The sequence below is a fragment of the Pseudorasbora parva genome, chromosome 3 (genome assembly GCF_024679245.1).
Source record: "Pseudorasbora parva isolate DD20220531a chromosome 3, ASM2467924v1, whole genome shotgun sequence".
In the NCBI taxonomy this organism is placed as follows: Eukaryota; Metazoa; Chordata; class Actinopteri; order Cypriniformes; family Gobionidae; genus Pseudorasbora; species Pseudorasbora parva.
In genome coordinates this window covers 47,886,028-47,909,590 of record NC_090174.1, presented here as the reverse complement: position 1 = coordinate 47,909,590, position 23,563 = coordinate 47,886,028, and the positions used below count along the sequence as shown (strand labels likewise).

At 37.6% G+C, this 23,563-nt stretch overlaps 2 protein-coding genes across 2 annotated transcripts in view; one reads left to right on the top strand and one right to left on the bottom strand.

The window, feature by feature from the left end:
* Positions 1–8,848, top strand: part of sart3 (spliceosome associated factor 3, U4/U6 recycling protein) — a 28,333-nt gene extending 19,485 nt beyond the window's left edge. Inside the window, exons 9-19 of the mRNA XM_067439280.1 lie at positions 1,188–1,295; positions 1,442–1,519; positions 1,595–1,653; positions 1,770–1,879; positions 2,668–2,780; positions 2,866–2,942; positions 3,155–3,323; positions 3,477–3,937; positions 4,057–4,209; positions 4,401–4,588; positions 6,068–8,848. Coding sequence (XP_067295381.1) covers positions 1,188–1,295; positions 1,442–1,519; positions 1,595–1,653; positions 1,770–1,879; positions 2,668–2,780; positions 2,866–2,942; positions 3,155–3,323; positions 3,477–3,937; positions 4,057–4,209; positions 4,401–4,588; positions 6,068–6,278 — 1,727 coding nt within the window. The 3' untranslated portion in view covers positions 6,279–8,848. The remainder of the gene's footprint in view (positions 1–1,187; positions 1,296–1,441; positions 1,520–1,594; positions 1,654–1,769; positions 1,880–2,667; positions 2,781–2,865; positions 2,943–3,154; positions 3,324–3,476; positions 3,938–4,056; positions 4,210–4,400; positions 4,589–6,067) is intronic.
* Positions 8,849–8,987: 139 nt separating this feature from the next.
* Positions 8,988–13,989, bottom strand: ficd (FIC domain protein adenylyltransferase). Its single transcript, XM_067439285.1, has 3 exons — positions 13,850–13,989; positions 12,747–13,072; positions 8,988–11,060 (listed from the first exon to the last, which is right to left on the bottom strand). The coding sequence occupies exons 2-3, from the start codon at positions 13,015–13,017 to the stop codon at positions 9,982–9,984; spliced, it is 1,350 nt and encodes a 449-aa protein (XP_067295386.1). The 5' UTR covers positions 13,018–13,072; positions 13,850–13,989; the 3' UTR covers positions 8,988–9,981.
* Positions 13,990–23,563: the final 9,574 nt, after the last annotated feature.

The window sequence follows — 23,563 nt, the reverse complement described above, 5'->3', positions numbered from 1 at the left end:
CACACAGATGATTCGACATTTGATCGACCATAGAGAGATTAGAAAATTGATTTGAATGTGTAAATCCTTAGTCGGGGACACCCCTAGAAACAACTAATGGAGGGTTTTCGAGAAATTGCTGTTTTCCTTTTTTTTTTTTTTTTTTTTTAAATGTTTTTTTTTTTTAGAAGTAACGAGTACTTACTTTTATGGATAGAAATGTATTGGAGTAAAGAGTACAATATTTGGCTCTCAAATGTACTTGAGTAAAGTCATGAGTACTCCCCAAAAATTATACTCGAGTAAAGTACAGATCCCTCAAAATTGTTCTTCAGTACTGTACTCAAGTAAATGTACTCCATTACTGTCTGGCTCTGCTAACTAAACATGGGAAAGAATTAACAGGATTAAAAAAAAACAAAAAAATTACCGACATGGGAAAATTGTCCCTTAGAGGTTCTGAATTTCGGTTCCTAGCAGGGCTCGAGACTGCCACCAAATGGTAGCATTTTGCTATCAAAATTATGGTGTGCAACCAAATTTTACATCCAGTTGCACATGTTCGACCAGTAAATTTGACAGCCCTGACAGTAATCATTTAACCATCAGCTTGTGTTATTACACTGTTTTCATTACAATGGGAAAGTGTACATTTATTGCTGCAAATATGCCAGACTACACAAGCCGAGCTCTACCTGTTCGCTATCAGTATCGTTCAACAACTGGTTTATTATGTTAACTTCACGAACGACATGTACAATTTAATTTAATTAGCTCATGAAATAGATCTCTTGTTCAGACTCAAAAGTATCTCAGTCAGTAAAGGGCGTATTTGTTCACGGAATTCAACAAATCACATGCTCCGTCACATCTCGTACTCGAAACACTATTGGCTCGAGATTTTATCATTCTTTGAGTATTTATTAGTAATACAGAAATTAGCAAGTTCATGTATGGTGTGCGCCCCTAAAATTTTAATTTCTGGGCCACTGTGCTCCTAGCGAAAAATCTTAGTCTGTACCCCTGCCTACTGAATATAACTTTTTCAGATTATGCTCAGCTCTAAATATAAAATAATATATGTTTGTGTGCCATCTCAATGAAATCAAGAGTAATGGGAATTCATTGGACATAAAGTGTGGGAACACTGTAATGTTGAATTGATTCATGAATGACAAAATTGACAGTTACATGCATTATGTCCTTAGATGTGTTTGAAAAGGCCCTAAATGCAGGATTCATCCAGGCAACTGATTATGTAGAAATCTGGCAATCTTATCTGGACTACTTGAGGAGACGTGTTGATTTCAGCAAAGGCAAGTGCATATACTTTTCTTTTCTGCCATATTACTGATTTATTTTTACATTCTCAAGTTTTTGTCCACAGTCACAGCTGATATCAGATGAGTGAATCTGGTGAATTTTGATTTTATTTTATTGATGGGTTTGTTGATCGTTGCAGAGTGGAGCAGGGAGTTGGATGAGCTGCGGGCAGCTTTTGCACGCTCCCTTGATTACCTGAAACAGGATGTAGAAGAGAGTAAGTATCTTGTTTGATTGTATGGGGTATGAGAGCAGACTTTTAGGCATTTTTAACTACTGTCTCACTTCTCAGGGTTCAGTGAAAGTGGAGATCTGTCCTGCACAATAATGCAGATATGGGCAAAGGTAGAGGTGAGGAAAAACTACAATGTTGCATCAATACATCCTCCATTAACTAATGTAATTCTGCTGACTACAATCTATCTGCAATTGTTACAGTGCTGCTTATGTGTGTTTGCTCCAAACAGGCCTTGCACTGTAAGAATATGCAGAAGGCCCGTGAATTGTGGGACAGCATAATGACAAAAGGGAATGCAAAATATGCCAACATGTGGCTGGAATATTACAACCTGGAAAGGTCAGTCATTTTAATCAGTTTGTGCAAAATGTCATGATTTTGCTTCTGTTGAAGCATAAGGTCGTTTTTGAAACATTCTCAAGTCATGCTGGATTACATGATCAGCAGATTTTACAAAATCTTGTGGAATTCATGCAGTGTGCTGTGCTGTGATTAAAGCAAAGGAGGGACAACCAAAATACAAACATATTTTGAGGGGGGAAAATGTGTAAAGTCTTAGACTTTTGGACACCACACTATTTATGTAATCTGTCAAAGCAGTGGTTTTCACCCAGGGTCTCAGCTAACTTGGGTGGGTCACAGGATGACTAAAAAGTATTTAAAATGATGTATCAATTACTATATGAATATTCCTAGTTTAAAAATAGTTTAAATCCTAGTTTAGAATTGTGTTCGACAAAGGGCGGGGGCTTTGAGTGTTTTACAGATATCATGAAGCTGCATTCACAACCCATTTGACTTCAGTTGTGTATTATATTTCTAAGTGAAACAGAGTATTCAGGAATAATGTGGAGATAACGTTTATCTATCAGGATTTGACTGAATCGGAAGGGCTGGTTGTGTGCAATAATATTATTGGTTAATATCCTTTTTCCCTGGCTGTGCGACCTTGGTTACATCAGCAGATAAATCAATTCAATTTTACAGATTGAGCAAGTTATTACATTTGAATGTAATTTTATGAAGGCAAACATTTGTTGTCTTCAGAATAATGTGTACTAAAACCTGAAGCCACAGACAGAAGGCAGACAGACTGTTCTTACTCTGTATGTATCCTTGTTGATCAGGTCATATGGAGATGCTGCTCACTGCAGGAAGGCTCTCCACAGAGCTGTACAGTGTACATCAGACTACCCTGAGCATGTGTGTGATGTCCTGCTCAACTTTGAAAGAGTGGAGGGTGAGTTTAATTCATGCACGTATATACACTGCTGTTTATGTGGGTGTCCTGCATTGGGTGTTTATGTGGGTGTTGTCTCTCACAGGCTCTCTGGAAGACTGGGATGTTGCAGTCCAAAAAACTGAGACCAAACTCAACAGAGTCAATGAGCAGAGAGCAAGAGTCAGTCCTAAAACTAGCCTTTTTGGAATTTTCTCCAAATTTGTCATACATTTAATTTATGCCCTTTTCCTATTAAAAATATTTCCTATTAAAAAAAACACAAATATTTAAGCGAACAGATATATGTACATATGTATCATGTTTGAGGCATCTGGCGGGAAGCTTACCTTGTGGAAAGTGGTTTTTGAGCCATCTGTATGCTGTTTCTGCAGGTGGCTGAAAAAGAGGCTCTCCTAGCCAGACAAGAGGAGGAAAAAGCAGAGCAAAGGAGGAAAGCCAAGGCAGATAAAAAAGGCCAAAAGAAGAGCCAGAAAGCAAACAGAACGGGGGATAAACGGAAAGCTGAAGACGAGTGCGAGGAGGAATGGGGAGATGATGCAGGTATGGATGGAGAGCTTTTTAAGATTTATAGTACCGTTAAGTGTAAAAAAAGCACACAAAAAAATCTGTTTTCATAAACAAAATGTCACGTTTTAAAGCTAACAGTGTGGTTTAGGTTGTTTTAGGTTGTACTGACGTATTAAATGTGTGCAGAGCTGCCGTCAAAGAGGCTCCGAGGGGAGGGGGACTTTGGCAGCACGGCCACTGAGGAGCTCATGGAGACAGAAAGCGGGCTGTTTGGCCGTCGAGCTCCACTATCACGTAAAACTGAGCCTCCTGGTTTCCGTAAGAACCAACAGAGAGCGCCTGAAGCAGATCCCCAGGATGTGTCAAAGGAGCAGCGCAAAGATGAAAATAGTGTGTTTGTCAGTAACTTGGCCTTTAATCTGGAAGACCCTGAAGGCAAGCTGCGAACATTGTTTCAGGGTTGTGGGACTGTACAACAGGTTCGGCTCGTGTATACACCAAAAGGTGTGTTTAGAGGCTATTGCTACGTGCAGTTTGAGGACCGGCTAGCTGTACCTGAAGCACTGAAACTAGACCGGCAGGAGGTGGAAGGGCGGCCCATGTATGTGTCTCCTTGCGTGGACAAGAATAAGAATCCGGATTTCAAGGTATCTAGACTATATTACTGAATTTTTGACCTGTTGTTTGGTGTTTACACGTCGAAGTGAACAATTAGTATTACCTTTGGTGAGCACTGGTTGGAATTACAATAATGTCTTCCTGGCAGGTTTTTAAGTATAAAACATCACTGGAGAAGCACAAGATCTTTATCTCGGGCCTGCCGTACACCTGCACTAAAGAGACACTGGAGGGCCTCTTTAAAGAACACGGCACAATCAAAGCCATCAGGCTGGTCACCAACCGTGCAGGCAAACCCAAGGTGTGTAGGTCTCGGTCACCAACATTAATACATAGGAAGACTCTTCCAGTATACCTGAAAGTAGTCATCTTGAAGCTGTTGTTGCCAGAATATATTACTCCTAGTCCTGTAGACACTTTACATCTCCAAAAGTACAAAACCCACGGGAATAGGTTGTTTTCTCTCCATAGTAATTTATGTGTGCTCCGTAGGGTTTGGCGTATGTGGAATATGAGAATGAGGCACAGGCCTCACAGGCAGTGCTAAAGATGGATGGCACCATGTTGGAGAACTTCACTCTCTCTGTTGCTATTAGCAACCCCCCAGGCAGGAAGATGGAAGATAAGGCGGCACCTAGTCGAATCCTGGGAGCGACAATGCAAAGGCAACCTCAGGGAGCGTGAGTACTTGATACTTGATTACTGCTTGTAGTCAAGACCACCGTTTTCTCAACATAAATACTAACATTCACAAAGCCCCATGTCTCCAGAGGAAAACTTTTCTGTTGTTGTTTATTTTTGTAATATTCAATCTGAGTAAGGAAAAAAGTTTCAGCTGCCTGTTTATCTATAAAAATATAACTTGTCTTGTAGAGTTGAATAATTAATTGCATTAAAATGAAAATTCTGATATGGCTTTGTGTGATTATCAAATTACAACGGATGCAATTTAATTAAATAAATGTGTGCGCTGCGTGTTTCAGAGTGAAGTAGCATTTTCATTTTCTCACAGCTCTTGCAGAGATGAGTTTTTGTGGAGCAGCATTTACTGCAAACTGAGCTGCTGTGTTTAGGATGCTGATAATATGCGTTTGGGAACACTGGCCAACCATTTTACCAGTTTTGTAATGAGAAGCACTTATAAACCTGTTGCTGTAAGCTCTCCCTAAAATAAATAGTTTCTTAAAGTAGTATTTCACATTAAAATGAAAATGACACCCTCAACCCTTAAAGTTATATTAATACATATCCTGATGCTTTCAAGCTTTATAATGCCAATGAACAAGGCTCAAGAGATTGATGCAGAGAAAAGTCCATCCATCCATCCATCCATTCATCATAAACGTACTCCAGACGGCTCCGGGGGGTTAATAAAGGCCTTTATAATGCTTTGACGGGCACACAAGTTTGAAGCTAATAAAAGCCCTCTGAAGCAAATCAGTGGGTTTTTGTTAGTAAAATATCCATGTTTAACTTTATGAATTAAAATATCTAGCCTCCACCAGACCACATTCTGCATTCAACTTGCGAAAAAAGTGTAACGCCTCTCACAGTTCAAAACCCTTGTGCTACGTCCTACAGCATACAACGCATCAGTTACACTTTTTTTCCATAAGCTGAATAGGGAAGGTGTTCTGGCTGAAGTTTAAATATGGATATTTTTCTAACAAAAAACAATCGATTCACTTCAGAAGGCCTTAAGCTTTAAACATGTGAGCCCTGTCACTGTCATTATAAAGCTTAGAAACATCAGGATATTTATTAATATAACTCTGATTGTGTTCATCAGAAAGAATGCAGTTATGCACCTAGGATTTGAAGTGCTTTAGGGAGTAAATCATGGGATAATTTTAATTTTAAACTGAACTACTCCTTTAAATATTCTGTTACAGTCAAATATTATTACAATATTATTATTTAAAATATGATTTAAAATATTTTTGTTTCAGTTATTTAATATTAATAATAATATTCTTATATATATATATAAAAAAGGGGACAAATTGTTGTTTTTAAACCTTTTTTTTTTAATTTACTTCCTTTCCTTTTCTGACAAAGCCTCTGTGGTTAATGTCCTACAGTTTACCAATTTAGCTTTTACAATCCTGATTTACTTAACCATCAGTTCTTTCTCTTTAAACACGACTCTTTATTTTCAGAAGGGGAAAAGGACGCACTCAGATCTCTCTGCTGCCACGCTCTCTGTACCGTCAGAGTGCTCCAGATGCCAAAGCGGAGAATGGGACCGTTTCTGCACCACATGCCACAGTGACAGATGGAGTGCATGGAGGACCTGGAACTGCAAGCCTGGACACGCAAACCAAGTCACTGTCCAATGAGGACTTTGCCAGGATGCTTCTCAAAAAGTGAAATCGTATGCAGATAACACAAGAATACCTGCCTTCTGACAGAAAGCCATGCTGTGTCCTTACAAAGTCCGGTGGAGAAACAGCGTTTTAATTTAGCCTACTTTCTGTAAATATGAGACAACCCCAGATATAGTTAAACTATTTTAACACCTCATCCACAGAGATGTGAGCTGTTTTGTTTTCTTTTAATTCTTAGTAATAAAGAAAGGGATTTTGGGGATAGATTTCAGATTTTGTCAGCAAGTATTTTTTTAACAGGATGTTAAAACATGACGTGAACCATTGTTTTAAAAGGTATATATGCAAGAACATTTAATATGAAGATACATGTATCATAAGTTTCAACGCAGCTTCATTTCGCAATAGGTCCCTTTTGGGGCAGCTGATCTGTAGATGCGTCCTGCACCTCTGCCTTGTTAAAGGCAAACAAAAAAATAAAGATCTACCTTTATTTGACATATTATCTGAACTGCATGTTGTATAAATAATTTATTTGCAGTACCACGATCATCTGAAATTCAACCATTTTGCTTTTGTAGATTTACAGCATACTTCTGTAATGTCTTCATAAAAGCTCTAAATGAAGACTTAATGGGGTAATAGATGATATCTTCAGCAAATAAAACCCAGCACCCTGCCAACAACACATTTATCATTAAGAGGTTCAACTTAAGTGTTTATTAGACTGCAGCGCTTGAATTAAAAGCTGTGCACTGTCCTGTCCTGGAAATTAATAGATTCTATTTGCAGAGTTTTATCACACATTTTTGTATTTCCTCCAAGCGCTGCCCTAGAATCATGTTTAACTGCTGACACAGCTTATAAACCTGCCTTACCTTGTTTATTCCATAATGGTCTGAAGGTTAAAGCTTGCACTCCACAGCCAGATTCAGTTCAACATTCAGTATAGAACCTGAGTTCACATGCGAACATGGTCATATTCAAAGCACTGGCTGAGGAGCGTGATAGTTTTACTACCTGTTTGGACCTTTCCTGAAGTTGAATCTATGCAGCTGTATATCGCTAGAACCTTCCACTATGAGTTCACCTGATTGTGAACCCATCATATACTGTATTGTATATACACAGAACATATCATCTAAAATGTCCTGGATATTAGTATTATTTACTGGTTTTGATGGCAATGATGGACTTGTGTATTTCATCCACTATTAAACGTTAAGCTGATATATTTTTTAACTGCAGTGTTCTACACTAGACAGTTCCCTCCTGCATTGTTCTTTTGAATGTGTTTGATTCTTGTTCACACCCCTCAGTGGTTGGCCATAGTTTTGTAAAACATTTGTATATTTTGAATGAAGTTAAAAATAAATAAAAAAAAGAAGAAAAAAAGTAGCTCTATATATTTACGTTTGATCACCACAGTGGCCTAAAGTAGTGATTGAGGGAAAAAAAAGTGCTGTTGCAATGTCTTGTTCAACATTAAAAACAAAAACAAAAAAACAAGATACATGTGAAGAAATGTGCACTTTCTTGATTTGGTTAACTATCAATTTGATTAAAGATTGGTCAATTTTACTTACCACATCAGTGTCATCTTAGGCACTCACAATAATTTATAATAATGTTCCTGTTGTAGATCCTGTGTTGCTCAAAATGTACGTACATATATGGTTTTATTTTTCCTTTTTGTTTTAAGGCCTAAATTGTTTAATGAAGCAATTAAATGTATGTGGTTGTCAACCAAATGACTTGTGTGATATTTGTGTTCTCATTGATTAAATTTGATAAACATATAAAGAACATTTCAAGAACAATACAAAGTAAACATAATTGTTTTAGATTAATTAGAAATTACATTCCAAACCAGGCAGCGCTGTTGTACATGCACACTATGGTATTTTCTCATATTTCATATTGCGTAACAGCCATGAGCACAGGCTGCTCCTACTGTAATTAGAAGTATAAGTTCATAATATAATAGTGCAATTAAAATCATGGACAAAGAACTGATTCGATATCATCACTGCTATTCTTAAGAAATATAATTTAATGAGTTTTGATAGATTTGTTTAGTTTTTTTAAATTATTGTATAACTGTATTAATCATTTAACGCCTGAACCGCTAAGTAAATTTGTGGAGAAACTGAACAGCAGTAAAGATAAGCAATACATACCATGATTGTAAAATTCCATACTGCAGGACTAGTTTTGGTCAGACAGCTTTTTCTGTTAGAAGCTCTAAGCGCTGGAATTTATTGCCACCTGCTATAAAAACTATTCCTGACTTTAAAATATTTTCTTCCAGACTTAAGACATGACTAAAGATAAATCAGAATTGTACTCACTTATAATATTGTGATTGTATTGTGTGTTTGGAAGTTATAGAGTATTATTGTTTGAGTTTTATTAATGTATGAATCGGTTTTTAGATACTCTTTTGTATTTATTGTTTGTGATTGATAAAGGCCCTTCTAGAGAAAAGTGTTGCAAATTAGCCTTTGGCTATATACACTGTGATACAGACATGAGATTGTTTAGTTTAAATGATCTATGTTGGTGGTATCTGTCCCTATCAAATACATTATTAAATAAAAACAATAAAATACATTTTGAGCTTTGTTTAAAAGTGGACTGGTTTGATCTTTAGTACTGCCATTTTTCTGTTTATCAGCAGGTCATTTCACAACAGCAGATACTATTAACCTGCATATGAAAAGAAAGTCAATTAAGGCATAAATACACTAAATAAGAAGTTGCACAATAATTTATTACAGATGATAAAAATAGCTTTTTAGAAGTAGTAAAATAAATTAAAACTACCTTTAAATAGATCAAACTAAAGTGCTTGAAAATAGTGGCACACCCAAAACTAAAAGATGTTGATAAAAAAAAAAATCCTTAACACTGTAAAATAAAACATTTCAACACTCTTCTGAAATAACATTTTGAACAGCTGTGGACAATTATATTTTTGGCATTATACATGACTGATTAATCATACCACAAAAGAAGAAAATGTAATTCAGTTACATTTCAAATGGAATGACCTTTTAAAATAAACCTTAAAAGAAAGTTGTGAAAGTAAAAAAAAAAACCTGGGATTATGCTCTTGGTAATGGCAAAGTTTAACTATTACTCAAACAGAGTTTGACAGAAAATCATTTTTGAACATATTTCTTTACTGTAGCCTGCCAGCTAGCCTTATGCAAAGAGAGATGTGTCCAACAAACTGTAGAGTTCGCAATAAATGTACTTTAGCTGGTAGTGCCTGAAAATCAAAACTAACGCAAAATTAAATGGAACTGCCATTTTTCAGTATTTCATAGACCTGTTCTTTTTAAATGTGGATTGAGACTATAGAAAAAAATCTAATTATACAGATAAATACCAAAAGTATGATTATGAATATTGTTCCCATACAGACAGCAGAGCTCATGTATGCTGCATTATCATTAACTCACTATTAAGTCAATATAAAGGAAACCTTTTCAAATTTAAAACTGGGTAAAACATGGACATTTTAAAAGGTCAAAAAACAAACATAGGATTTATAATGATTCTAACGACACTAAACACGCGCACACACAAAACACCTTAATATGGATCCACAATTTGTCTATGTACTGTAGGTCCCAAGCTAGCAGTATAAGGTTGGACAGTGATTTATTTCAGAGGCTGATATGGACCATATGGCACTTCAATTTACATGCATGTGCAATTATTTTCCATCAACATGCATTTCAGCCACGCACAGGTATGGTGTGTTTACAGTCAGGGCAGGCATGATTACTAGACCCGGGCAGCCCAACTGCATGCTCAGTTGTGGCGATCAGTAGTGTATCAAGTGTAATTTCGGTGCATTTCGCAATGAATCGAATAAAGGGCCTAACGTCGCCCTCATTGGCTGTATCCAGGGCGGTATAATACTCCGCCCTCTGTTCTTTCCGAATGGTGATTGGTGGATAACTGGCTTGCATTAGAATTAAATTCATGAGCAGTCGGGAAGTCCGTCCGTTCCCGTCCACAAACGGATGCACATAAACCAGTTTATAGTGCGCTAAAGCGGCAAACTCCACCGGGTGTAGATGCAGCGCTTCCTCAGAGTTCAGCCACTGCACCAGCTCCTGCATGTGCCTGTCTAAGTCCTGCGGGTGCGGTGGGATGTGATGTCCAACGAACACCTGGCTAGCACGGAAACGCCCGGCTTCGACGGGATCGGCGTAGCCTAGAACGCGCCGATGAATCTCTAGGATGTCATTAACAGTGATGTCCCCAGCACGGGACAACAGGGTGGTGTTGATGTACTTCATAGCTACATCTACGCCAATTGCCTCGTTCTGTTCTTGAAGACTCTTACCTGGTACAGCATATCTGGTCTCAATAATATGGCGAATCTCCGAAAGAGTGAGGGTGTTGCCTTCGATAGCAACGGTGTGGTAAATATGATGGTAGTAGGTCTCCTCCATGACCCGACGCAAGGCAGAGTTGCCCTTGGGGATGGACATGAGACGTCGCACCTTTCCATCGATGATTCCAAAGTGGCGTTGATCTATTTCCTCTACTAAAGGGAGTGTGCGATCCCTGCTCACCAGAGCCTTCTCGTTGCAAGGCGAGAGGGTGAGGGCCTTGGTGTAGAGGTGGTCAGCTTGAACAACATCTTTTTCCTCCTCCAGAATGGTTCCCAGTTCAGTGAGCGCCTCCACAAACTCAGGGTTCATGTTGAGCGCATGGACGAGCAGCTTGTGAGCTTTCTCTTTCTTTCCATTTTTCTTCATCTCCAAAGCCTGCTGGAGAGCCGCCTTTGCCTCCAACTTAGTCTCTGTAAATAAACAGATGGTCAGCGTTACACAATATGACATTCCGGCTGGGAGATGCATAATCAATAGGCACTATCACTTGTCTTAAAAGTAAGTTTCCTTTTTTTCAGTCATATTTAATCTGAATTTAAGACAGTGAATTGCTTTTAAATCTGATTGCGATGATCTAATGAGTTTGTGTCTGAGAAACATTCAAAAAGCTAGATGAGATGGAAGCACATTACAATAACAAATTCAAAAAATAAATGCTGTTTGGAAACTTGCACTTTTTTTTTTACTTGCACTATTTTAAACGCATCTACAGAACAGGAAATTCAATAAGAACAATAAAATAAACATAAATTAAAGCTAAATGTTTTTAGAAAAAAAAACTTAACCCCCCCCCCCCCCCCCCACATATACACAACATACATACATACACATATACATATACATATATATATATATATATATATATATATATATATAGCATTCTAGTGCCATGTGTTCCCCAGGTAAGTGACACGTACCCAGCCATGCAAGTTATGTAAAAGAAAATGTGATTAATCAGACAAGGCCAACTTCTTCTATTGTTCCGTGGTCCAGTTCTGATGTTCACTGTTTCACTGCTTTCGGTGGTGAAGAGGGGTCAGCATGGGCACCCTGACAGTTCTGCAGCTATGCAGCCCAATACACAACAAATTGTGATGCACTGTGTATTCTGACACCTTTCTATCAGAACCAGCATTAGCTTCTTGAGGAAACTGAGCTACAGTAACTCATCTGTTTGATCGGACCTCAGGGGCCAGCCTTTGCTTCCCACATTAATCAATGAGCAACAATGAGCCATTACCCTGTCACGGTTCACCACTCTTCCCACTAAGTGCCATGAAGAAATAATCAGTGTTATTCAATTCACCTGTCATAATGTTATGCCTAATTGTTGTAAATCTGACAAACATATATATATATTTTTTTTAGACTTGAAAAATACACTCACCTAAATGATTATTAGAAACACCATACTAATACTGTGTTTGACCCCTTTTGCCTTCAGAACTGCCTTAATTCTACGTGCCTATAAAGGCATTGATTAGCATTGATTAGTTGTTTCAGGCGTGTTTGATTGGGGTTGGAGCTAAAATCTGCAGGACAGTGGCCCTCCAGGAACTAGATTGAGGACCCCTACTCTATTGGGTTGAGATCTGGTGACTGTGGGGCCATTTTAGTACAGTGAACTCATTATCATGTTCAAGAAACCAATTTGAAATTATTTGAGTTTTGTGGCATGGTGCATTATTCTGCTGGAAGTAGCAATCAGAGGATGGGTATATGGTGGTCATAAAGTGATGGACATGGTCAGAAACAATTCTCAGGTAGGCCGTGGCATTTAAACAATGCCCAATTAGCACTAAGGGGCCTAAAATGTGCCAAGAAAACATCCCCCACACCATTACACCAGCCAGTGGTAAACATGGCCTTGTCTCAACTTTTTTGAGGTGTTAATGCCAGGAAATGAACTTATTTTTCCCTTAAAATTATAAATTCTATCAGTTTAAATATTTGATATGTCATCCGTGTTGTATTATGAATAAAATATTAAATTGCATTCTGTTTTTATTCACAATTTGTACAGTGTCCCAAGTCATGTTGCCACAACGGCATTCAGGCACCCAATCAAAAAAAGTTAGCAGCATCTTCAACTGTACCTTTACTGGGCTTGACTTTTTGTGGCAGGAGGTCTAGCGCTGTGAAGGGGACAGTCAGGCTGGTTGTGTGCACTACAGGCCGCTGGATACCCCCCCACAGCTGGCAGCGCAGAAGAGCAATACCCTTCAGCGTGGAACAGCATTGCTCCTCTACGCCCACTAAAGGCAGCAACAGAAGAAATACAGATCCCAAGAGGGCAAAAAGAATGGGTCCCCAACTCCAGAGCAGAGGACTGCTGCTGGCATGACGTAATACTGCTAGGGCTGCCATCAATCAAGGAATCCGGATTTCTCAGGCCACATGTCTGACATTCTAGTCTGAAAAGCTGTGAGAAAAAAAGGGGAGAGAAGGTTAAGACATTAGCCCCTGGTTTACAGACAAGACTTAAACCCAGAATAAAGTGCATGAAAGCAACTTGCACTGACATATCTTAAAACATGTCAGTGCGATCGTTTCATCTCAAGTTTTCTAAGGCACGTCTATAAAAGCTGCTTAAATGTCCTAATTAAACTAAGGCCTAATCATGGCTTATTCTAAGCCCTGTCTGTAAAACTGGTCCAAAATGTTAAATCAATACAATTTTATTTATTTCTCCTTAGAGGGAAATGTGAGTCAACTGGATCTTGTGATTCGGATAGTTTATTAAATAGTCTGAATGTTTCCTTCTTATGTCCAGTGATTTGTACCCACAACATAAATTATTGTAAATATTTGGTAATCTGATGACAAGAGTAACATGTACTTATGGTGAGCAGAGGCCACAAATATGATAATTTTTTTAAGCAAATAACCAGTTTTTGAAATGTATAACGTTACTTGTCTTATATGGCGTTTTGAACACACTGACATTTTATTTATTTTATAACACAATAAGTCAATACTAATAATATTGTAGAACTAGATATTTTTACACCTGCCAACTAAAAGATCTCCCAATTGTAGATAAAATAAGATAAACAGTTATACAACAGTTTAAGACAAGCCTTACATCATTCATACATTTCTACATAAAGACTTTCGCCAAACCCTAAAACCGGCGGCTAGTTACATCCTTTATAATATGTAAAACAAGACAAAAATGTTCAGACATAACGTTACATACCTTATGGGCTATTGACGTGTTATTCTCAATATAAATTATGTATATGATCAGAAATGCTTGCCCGGGTGTTTAGCAACGTCAACTTCCGCGAAAAGAGTGTAGCCTATTCGTAAGGTTAAAGTTGATTGGTTGATTCTAACTTAGTATGTGCTCATTGATTGGTCAGATTTTTGCCACACACCCTCGTGCAGCAACACAATTTTCAGATCGTGAAACTACATGATTGGACAAGACGGGTCCGTTGGTAATTTTTTTTTTTTTTACAGTCTTTATGTATACTACCTTCACGTGCTATCGGAATGATCGTAAATACGAGTTTCCTAAGCAAAAAATGCACATGAACGCCATCTGATGTCGTATTACCACTGGGAAGTTCGGAAATAATCATTTTAATACACAAATTCCAGAGATGGGTGTGCCATAAACTTTAAACATTGTAACGAGAACTGCAGCGGCAGGTGTGATTTTATTAGTGTTTTATTAGAATTTTCGAAAGCACGTGAAGGCAGCATTACTGACAGTTATGCCACCTTCACGTGATGTGTCCCAACCATAGACTGTAAAAAAACGTACATCCCATTTCTGAAGTCGTTATTACGAGCTCATCACATTGAAATTTTGACTTGAGAGGGCGATAATGTCCAATTTCTTTAACTGGGAAACTATTTAAGATGATTCCGATATCATGCTAATGCAACATTAATCTAAGCATTTTTTTTTTTTTTTGCCGGTTACAATATTATTTTGTTATTATTTTATATTAAATACAGAGATATTTATTAACTGAATTATTAGTGTGTTTTTGTTGTTGTTGTTGTTGTTGTTGAGGAAAGCTGATTCTTGCCTGGCAATTGTAAACTCTAGGCGTCATGATTGCCTCAGTAATAAAATTAATTACAGCTCTTTTTAAATCATTGTTTTTGTTCTCGGTTACAATATTATATTTTATTATTATTTTATATTATATACGGAGATATTTATTAAATAAATTATTAATGTTTTTTTTGTTTGTTGAGGAAAGCTGATTCTTGCCTGGCAATTGTAAACACTAGGGGTCATGATTGCCTCAGTAATAAAATAAATGACAGCTCTTTTTTAATTCCTTGTTTTTTGTTCTTTCACGTCTGAGACATCAGTTTCGATGTGATTGTGCTGCACTGAAGAAGGCTGGCTTTTATCTCACAAATAAGTTTTGCATTTCAGAAATCCTTAATACAAGACAACCCCATAGTAATCCATATACATAGTCCTATAACATCCTTTTGAATTGTTGTCTGAAATTGTTATGTTTGGCACCTGTACATGTATCAGTTTCTCCTTTCACTATGAAATTAATTCAGTGCACATGACATGTATACATGCATACAAAAACTTCAAAATGTTTCATTCTGGTCTAATTTATTCTGCCCTATCAATACACCTAAAAAAGTTATTATAGGTTATAATTCTTCTTCTTATAGATATGTTTCACTTGCTTACATTTCTTAAACTTTATTGACAACTTCAGTCTTTTCTAGTCCAAGACAGACAACTGTTTAAATAAGATGGCCTCCACCCAAACAAACTTGGTGCAAGAGTGCCAAAGAACAATATTTACTTTGCACCAAACCCATCTGGTAGATTTGCTGCCAAAAAGCTATTTTATAGTTTCATCTGACCACAGAAGCAGGTCCCTTTTGACTTTCCAGTCGTGTTTGACCACTAAACATGCTGGAGTTTGTTTCTGGATGAGCGAGGAGGATTTTTCTTGAATCCCTTCCCAACAACATGTGGTGATGTAGGGGTTGTTTGAATTTTTTTTTTAGGCTTTCTGACCCCAAGACTCAACTAATCTCTGCGATTCTCCATCTGTGATCCTTGGAGAGTCTTTGTGCACTCAAACGTTCCTCCACGTCTTGCATTAGGACAATATACACACACGTCCTCTTTCAGGCAGATTTGTAACACCTTTAGTTAAATGGAGCTTCTTAGTTATTGCCCTGATGGTGGAAATGGGGATTGTCAATGCTTTAGCTATTTTCCCACAGCCGCTTTCTATTTTGTGAAGCTCAACAATCTTTTGCTGCACATCAGAACTATATTCTTTGGTTTCACTCATTCTGATAAATGATTGAAATGAAGGTAATTTGGCTTTTATGCCTCCTTATATTTATACTCCTGTGAAACAAGAGATCATAGCTGGACAATTTCATGTTCCTTGTCACCCTAGTGTGCTAAAAAAATATATTAATGTAAATATACTTCAGAGATATTTTAAAATTCCAGGGGTACCAACAATTGTGGCCAATTTAGAGAAAAGCATTTATTTCACAATGTGATTTACCCCACATTTTCAATTATTTTACTTAAATGAAAGGTTGGCTTTTTGTGATTTTTTTTAAATAAAAGATGAAAAGGATAAACAATGCAGATTATTTTTTTACAGCCATATTTGATCATATTTACCAGGGGTACCAACAATTTTGACCACGACTGTATAACTCCGCAATAACTCTGACCTTTCAAGTATTCTTACTCTTATCGACGTGCCATCCTAAATGAACCTGTCTCTTGCGTGATACCCAAATGTTGAATATTCCTATCTAATATGATTAATGACCTGTAAGGTTGCCAGAATAATAATCATACACTGTTTAATAATAGGCCAGAAGAGAATTGGCACCCTAACTGAGCCTGGTTTCTCCCAAGTTTTTTTTCCTTCTCCATCATGCCCTGATGCTGTTTTGGTTCCTTGCCGCTGTCGCCTTTGGCTTGGCTTGCTCAGTTGGGGACACTAAAATCATGATCCAAGTTATTCAACTAAATATACAAATAAAATTTATGAATTAGTTCATATTTAATTCTATACAGTTTTCAAGGTCTATCCACATCATTCTGATTGGCGCAGATAAAATGCAATGTAGCAACTTTCCACACAGAGACAGATAGAAGCACATACCAAACTAGATAGACAAGTCGTCGCCCGATAACCAGAATTACATCACAGTGACCTCATAGGCCACCGAAAAGCATCTTCAAGTCTGGCGTTTTCTGCAGATATGTCCATCTCCAACATTAGGCCTGCACAGATCTGGTACGCACACACACAAACTCCTGAAAATACTGGTTTCCTCCAAGGTTGAGAACATCTTAATTATAAACAAAACATTTCTCCAAAGCATGCTGATAGCATGTGCTTTCTCTCAGTGAGAGGTACAGACAATAGTACTCATCTTGAGTCTTTAGTGTTTCAGTAAAATGAAATATAAAAGGAATAAAACATAATAAATTAAATGAAAGACATCCATATTTCATCTCTGGAAGCCGGGCTAAGTGAGCAAACCCCGTTACTGCACTCCTGACATGTTAGGGGTGTGTGATGCCTCAAAAATCCAAACACACGACCTTGTTGCAAGTGTTTAGTGACGCATCACACATCTCTAGGCCAGACCCTCAGTCACTCCTTAGAGACCAAATACACACTTAAGAAAACAAGACACTAAAGCAAAATCATAAATGGAAAGAATTATTATATATATATATATATATATATATATATATATATATATATATATATATATATATATATATATATATATATATATATATATATATATATATATATATATATATATATATATATATATACAGGAAGATAAATATTGATTAAGGCTTTGATTATGAAGTTAATTAGGATATATGTACTATATACAGGTATATTGAAACAGCAGTGGATTTCAGAATTACCCTTTCAGTATAAAGCAAAAAAATTGTTTTTTCAGCCCCTTGAGGTCTCAGTTCTCGCCGATATTTACTCGCATTTGATTTCTTTGTTTATCCAAAAACTTTTTGTCCATTGCCTTTTCTTGTACTGTCTTCCTTTTTTTGCATTGTTTGCCTTTGCTGATTGTAAAACCCGTCACTGTTCATTTTGAATGTTGTTCCTAGATTTAGTGCTGCGCGCATGTGGGCAGATCCTGTAGCAAAAGGGGTGGTAGCCTGGTAGCGAGAGAGAGTGACAGTCGCCCAAGCCAATTACGTGTTTCGTCCCGAACGAAAATAATGAGCGGTGTTTATTGCAGATTAAAAAGTCTAGAGTCACTCGACTTTTATACTCTCTTTTTCAGGGTACTTACATTTTAATTATTTATTGACATATAAAGAAAGTTTAAACAAATTTGGACTAAAGGGTTTTAGATCATTCTTACCTAGCCTACCTTTAAATCGAAAAACGAATGGACGTAAAAGTACACGGACCCTATCCAAAGTGCTGTACAGAGTAAAGAAAAAATACAGACTAAAACAATAAAGATAGAATAAAATAAATAAATAAAAACAACATGAAAAACAATAAATAAACAAACCAAAAAAACTGTCAGAAAGAAATATAATACTATTAAAATGCTAGGGAAAAAAGATACGTTTTCAATTTTGCTTAAAAGTAGTAGCCTTTGGAAGGTGCAAGGCGGATGGGGGCAATTGATTCCAGAGACGGCCGGGGGCAGCAACAGAAAAAGCTCTGTCTCCCTTAGTTTTTAAACGAGAGCGTGGGATGGATAAAAGAGCATTGTCTGAAGATCTTAGAGATCTTGATGATGACTGTGTAAGAAAATATTTAAAATAGCATATGGAGCTCGATCATTAACAACTTTAAAACAAACAACAGGAGTTTAAATTGAATTCTAAACCAGATCGGCAGCCAATGTAGTGAAGCCAAAATTAGGATCAAATGTTCATACTTCTTTGTCCCGGTCAGCAGCCTTGCAGCTACATTCTGCACCATCTGGAGTCGTGTGACGACTGAGGAAGACCCAGATACAAAGAATTACAGTAATCCAAACATGAATTGATAAATGCATGAACTCCACTAACAATAGGGGCAGAAGATGAAGAAAATACCTATAACTCTAAAGAGAAAGACCTCTTTAAGGTATGAACTAAACCACCGTAAGTCTGTCCCCTTGATACAAAATAAATGTTCTAAATGCCAGATAAGAACGTCATGGATAACAAGGTGACATAGGCAGCTCTAAGATCAAGTATAAGATCAATATAGCATTTTTACCGACATCAGCTGCAAGTAAAATGACATTAAAAATGACTTTTATCAAGGCTGACAGATTGAAAAGGTTCTAATAACTTAGTTGCATCAATTGAGACTTTTAAAAAAAAATGTTGCTAAAAATTATAGCTTAGAGATAGGCCGATAGTTACTACAACCCCATTATCATCCAGTCTCTGTTTTTTTTTAAGCAAAGTCTGAACAGCCGCATGCTTAGAACTCTTTGGGACCACCCCAGTGTGACTACAAACTCATCTTTCTTCTCATACTTCAAGTTCACTTCAAGAATGTTGCCTCCAGACAAACAGATAATGGATAACACTGTTATCCGCCCATTTGTCTACAGTGAACATTAAAGATTAGAGATTGTTTTATTCCCCATTATAATTTATCGTTATGCGTTTGCACTTTTTTCTATCTGGACACGGAGCTTAATAAACATAATAAACTTGTTCATTATCGTTACCTGTGAAGTGTGAAACTGTTGATTTCTACATTGCAGTTAAATATTGTCTTTTGGTATTGACTGGTTTGAGTTCTTTTATTGGTATAGGCAACATGGCCTCAAAGCACCATAATGCAGGAAATCACATCTACGAAATAAAAAAAATCTGGGGGAGAACCCTCCGACCCCAGGTAAAAAAACAGCCCAACCTACAATATTTTTCAACAGATTCAACTGTTCAGATCCATGTGTGAGATGACAATAAAATAAATATATTTGAATTGCATTAACATGTAAACTTATTTTTATTTATTTTTTATTGAAATTCTTTAAAATTAATATATAACCTTGTATGTTATATAACTGAAACAAATTTGGTTATATTAATAAATATATGAATTATATAAAACACATTTAAATACCTCTTAAGCAAACTAACCCTGAAACATAACCCGCTCTCATGTTCAGAGAGTGAGCTGCCATTCATACCCTGAAAGCTTTTTGAAACCGAAAGTTGAAGTTATCCACTAACTTACTCTTAAACATACCCGGATATGTCACATAACCTTTCTGGAATACCCCCTGGTCTTATTCTCTGTTTTTATTGTCATTCTTATTTCCTATAGGCTGTGCATCCTTTTTATAGCCTGACAAGCCAGACCCACATCAAGATGTTTGGTCTGGAAACTCACCATAGACAGGGCTCAATCCGAGGGGCGGATAAACGGTTGTCTTTCAAACTCCCTCTGCACGCGATAGGATAGCGCTACACCAACCAGAGCAACGAAGGTGAAGCAGAGCTCGCTGACTGATTAAACTTTCGCCGTATCCGGTCAGCTAAACTCCGAACACATCTTCCCTTTTTAAGAATGACTTCAGTGCCGCTCTTTGTTCTTTTCTCAGAGAAAAGCTTCCAGAGTCGCGGTCAGAGCTGATTCGAAAGACCGCCGCCGTTCGCCAGTTTCTGTGTTTACTAGAAGCACGCAAACGCAACTCGGTCGTCGTCATTATGGCCCCGCCCGCCGATTCTATACATGATGTGATTGGGCCGTCCAGATTTTGAGGAACACAGCTCAGAATGGTATTGAGAGTTCCTAGGGTGCGTCTAGATTTCTAGGCTATCCTTTTTATGTAAAGCACTTTGAATCACTAATCATCATGAAAAAGTTATATCAATTCTCTCTCTCTCTCTCTCTCTCTCTCTCTCTCTCTCTCTCTCTCTCTCTCTCTCTCTCTCTCTCTGTGTGTGCTTGTATACAACCAAGTTTGACCTTTTTGGTCCTCATTAAACAAGCTGAAAGTAGACAAATTATATTCTTTAAAAATCTAAAAGAACAGTGTTTTCTGAGAGGGGAAGGTTCAGGTGTAGGGTTAGTGTACTAAGTAGAGGAATATAATAATAGCCTACATTTTCCATCCAAAAGGATGCCAATACCAGACATTATTAAACTTATGGTAAAATTATTTGGTCTTAATGAGGAAAACAGCTTATAAAATGTAAAAATGCATAAAGTTTTATTAGAGGTAAGTTTAGGGGATAAACTAGTTTTAAAATAGCTGAATTAAAATAGTATTAAAACAAATCTCTATCAGTAGCGAATCCTGGGTTGTAGCACTACTTTATGATAAACATTTTTGATAAACTATTCTAATCACTGCACACTTTGCAGATGTGTAATGTCCTTGTATTGTTCAGCCTGATGATGGTGCTCTAATGTTGATTGACTAGCTTAAAATACACAAGACATTAGTATTGCCTGTAGTATTTATTGCCTCTGAATGTTGTTTTTGTTGTGCATTTACATTGGAGAATTGTGAGTCGCTGTAGGATAGTAATAGGAGTTACCAGATCAGTGGGCGAGGCCATAAAGAGAGGAGTTTTCCACTGTGCCCACGTCACAGTGTGGGTGACGTGGATGTGGATGTAGGTTTAGGGGTGGGGTCAGATCAGTTTGAAAACACCCACAAATTTAGAAACGCCCACTTTTGTATCGCAGTGACCCCATATTTGCAATTAAAGGAAGTGTATGTAAGATTGTGGCCAAAACTGGTATTGCAATCCCTTTCAAATGACTGTAGAGTGGTGTATCCCCTCTCCCCCTCCCCCTCTGACTCGAGGTTGCCAGATAAGCGGCAGGATCCAGCAGGAATGTTTGTAGCAGCAGCTGTGGTAACTAGAGCAGAGCTGGCAACCCAGATACCTAAACACTACTGACTACCTAAACACTCCGCCCTCCACCTATGATTGGTCGATAGGTGGAGGATGGAGCTTCAGCATGTCAATATCAACATCAGCTGAGGGCTGCAACAACAACTTTTAAATGACAATATCCTGGCCAGACTACTGTTCAGTGATATAAGAATTTGAAATTAACATGATTTAATGTCTAGTGACATATCAGGGCCATTTTATAGTAATTGAAATACATTTCTTATATACAGTTCCTTTATGGTAGGGCTCAGGCCAAAGGGCTCACCCTTTGCCCTGCTTAGAGAGAGAGAGAGAGAGAGAGAGAGAGAGAGAGAGAGAGAGAGAGAGAGAGAGAGAGGGAGAGAGAGAGAGAGAGAGAGAGAGAGTCCATATGTAGAGCCTATTAATTATCACCATATGAACAAGAGCGCTCCCGAAAAAGAGCTTATCTCACCAGAACCTTCACCGAGTCACAACACCCATTAAATGTGTCCTTTATAGACTTTGATGCATATCTGCATTATAAAAAAAAATAAAAATAAAAAACCAGCAGAGAGGCATCTAGAGACTCTATTATGATGTTTCCATTAAAATTGCATTTGGAATATAATCTCAAGCATGATTTCACACCATTGGTTCATGAGTTACTGGGGCAGCCCACCTGCAGAAATAAAGCATGAATCACAGCATATGATGAGAGCAGTGTGCCTCATTCCTCTATAAAGCAATAAACCGAGGCAGCAATGGGATATCTCTAATACATGTTGTTGTTATTTCTAATCTTTCGTTCTTCCTGTTTCAGGCTCTGTAAGATGGTTTCATACATTACTGCTCATGTTACATTGCACATTATGGATTCAACAAATCAACATTGTGAACTCTCATTCCTAATGCAATAAACCAGGGCAGCCATATCTCTACTACATGTTGTTGTTATTTCTAAGCTTTCATTCTTTTTTCTTTTTTTTTTGTATTCCACAATAACATTTCTGCTTCAGGCTCTGTAGGAGGGTTTGATACATTACTGCTCATGTTACATTGCACATTATGGATCCAACAAATCAACATTGTGAACTTTCATTGATAATATTAAAAACCTTCCCTATGCCTCTCCCTGTTTCTCACATTTATAATTTTATATATATAAAATTTAATTTTAGTGACAGATGAGGCAAGGGATTACCATGGAAATACAAATACGCACTGGAGACTTGGAAGTAAACGCCCACGGCTAGGATTGGATAAGATTTGCATATTTAATGAGTTTAAGCTCCCCTGTAAGTTCAGGGAGAGGAGAGAATGAGGGAGAAGTGGCAACCGGAATGATTTTCTTAATCACAGGGCTTATAAAGGTCTTTATCAAACAAACACAATGTTTTATTTCTCATCCACCTGCGACTGATTGAACTATTATTTTTATATTACCCATAGCCCACACGATTGGTCGATATACGTGTGAACCACGCGCACACACGTGCATGCGCGCCATCCTTAAATGTCAAGTCGAGAGAGACAACAGCACAGATCAATATGAGATTCATCGGCCTTCCGGGCTTTGCGACTGTCTGTGTCTGACTGTCTGTGACGTGTCTGAGTCCAGCGTGTTAAAGGTATGTTCTGTTAGACACGTACACATAACCAAAACGATCTATAACAATGCAATACTATTACATATAAACAGACATTTTACTCACATAAGTGTGTTGCACCATTCCTGTTGGATCCGAATCCAGCATCGACTGGAGATTTGTTTACAAACGATTCGTCAGACTTAATGTCTCCACGTCCCCCCGACTGTCTCATAGACAGTAAAAGATTGCCTGCGAGCGTCTCCTCAGGTCTATACGGTAATTTCTCAACTGTGCGACAGAGTCGCGTTGGTTATGACGCAATCGTTAGCCTACTTTTACAAAAACAGCTTCTGCGGGACGATAGTGTAAGATACAAGGTAACGGAGCCTTTTATGCATTGTCGTGTTTCTTTAGAAATAAACAATGGGTCTTTAAACGTGTCTTTAAACGTCTCAGATGTAAAGTT

What these genes read in the sequence shown, in the direction of transcription:
- ficd (XM_067439285.1), bottom strand. Translation starts at nt 13,017, where the DNA reads ATGGCAGCCCTAGCAGTATTACGTCATGCCAGCAGCAGTCCTCTGCTC. An exon ending in AAAAGTCAAGCCCAGTAAAG is followed by an intron (nt 11,061 to 12,746) that starts GTACAGTTGAAG and finishes GTTTATTTACAG; the next exon opens with AGACTAAGTTGGAGGCAAAG.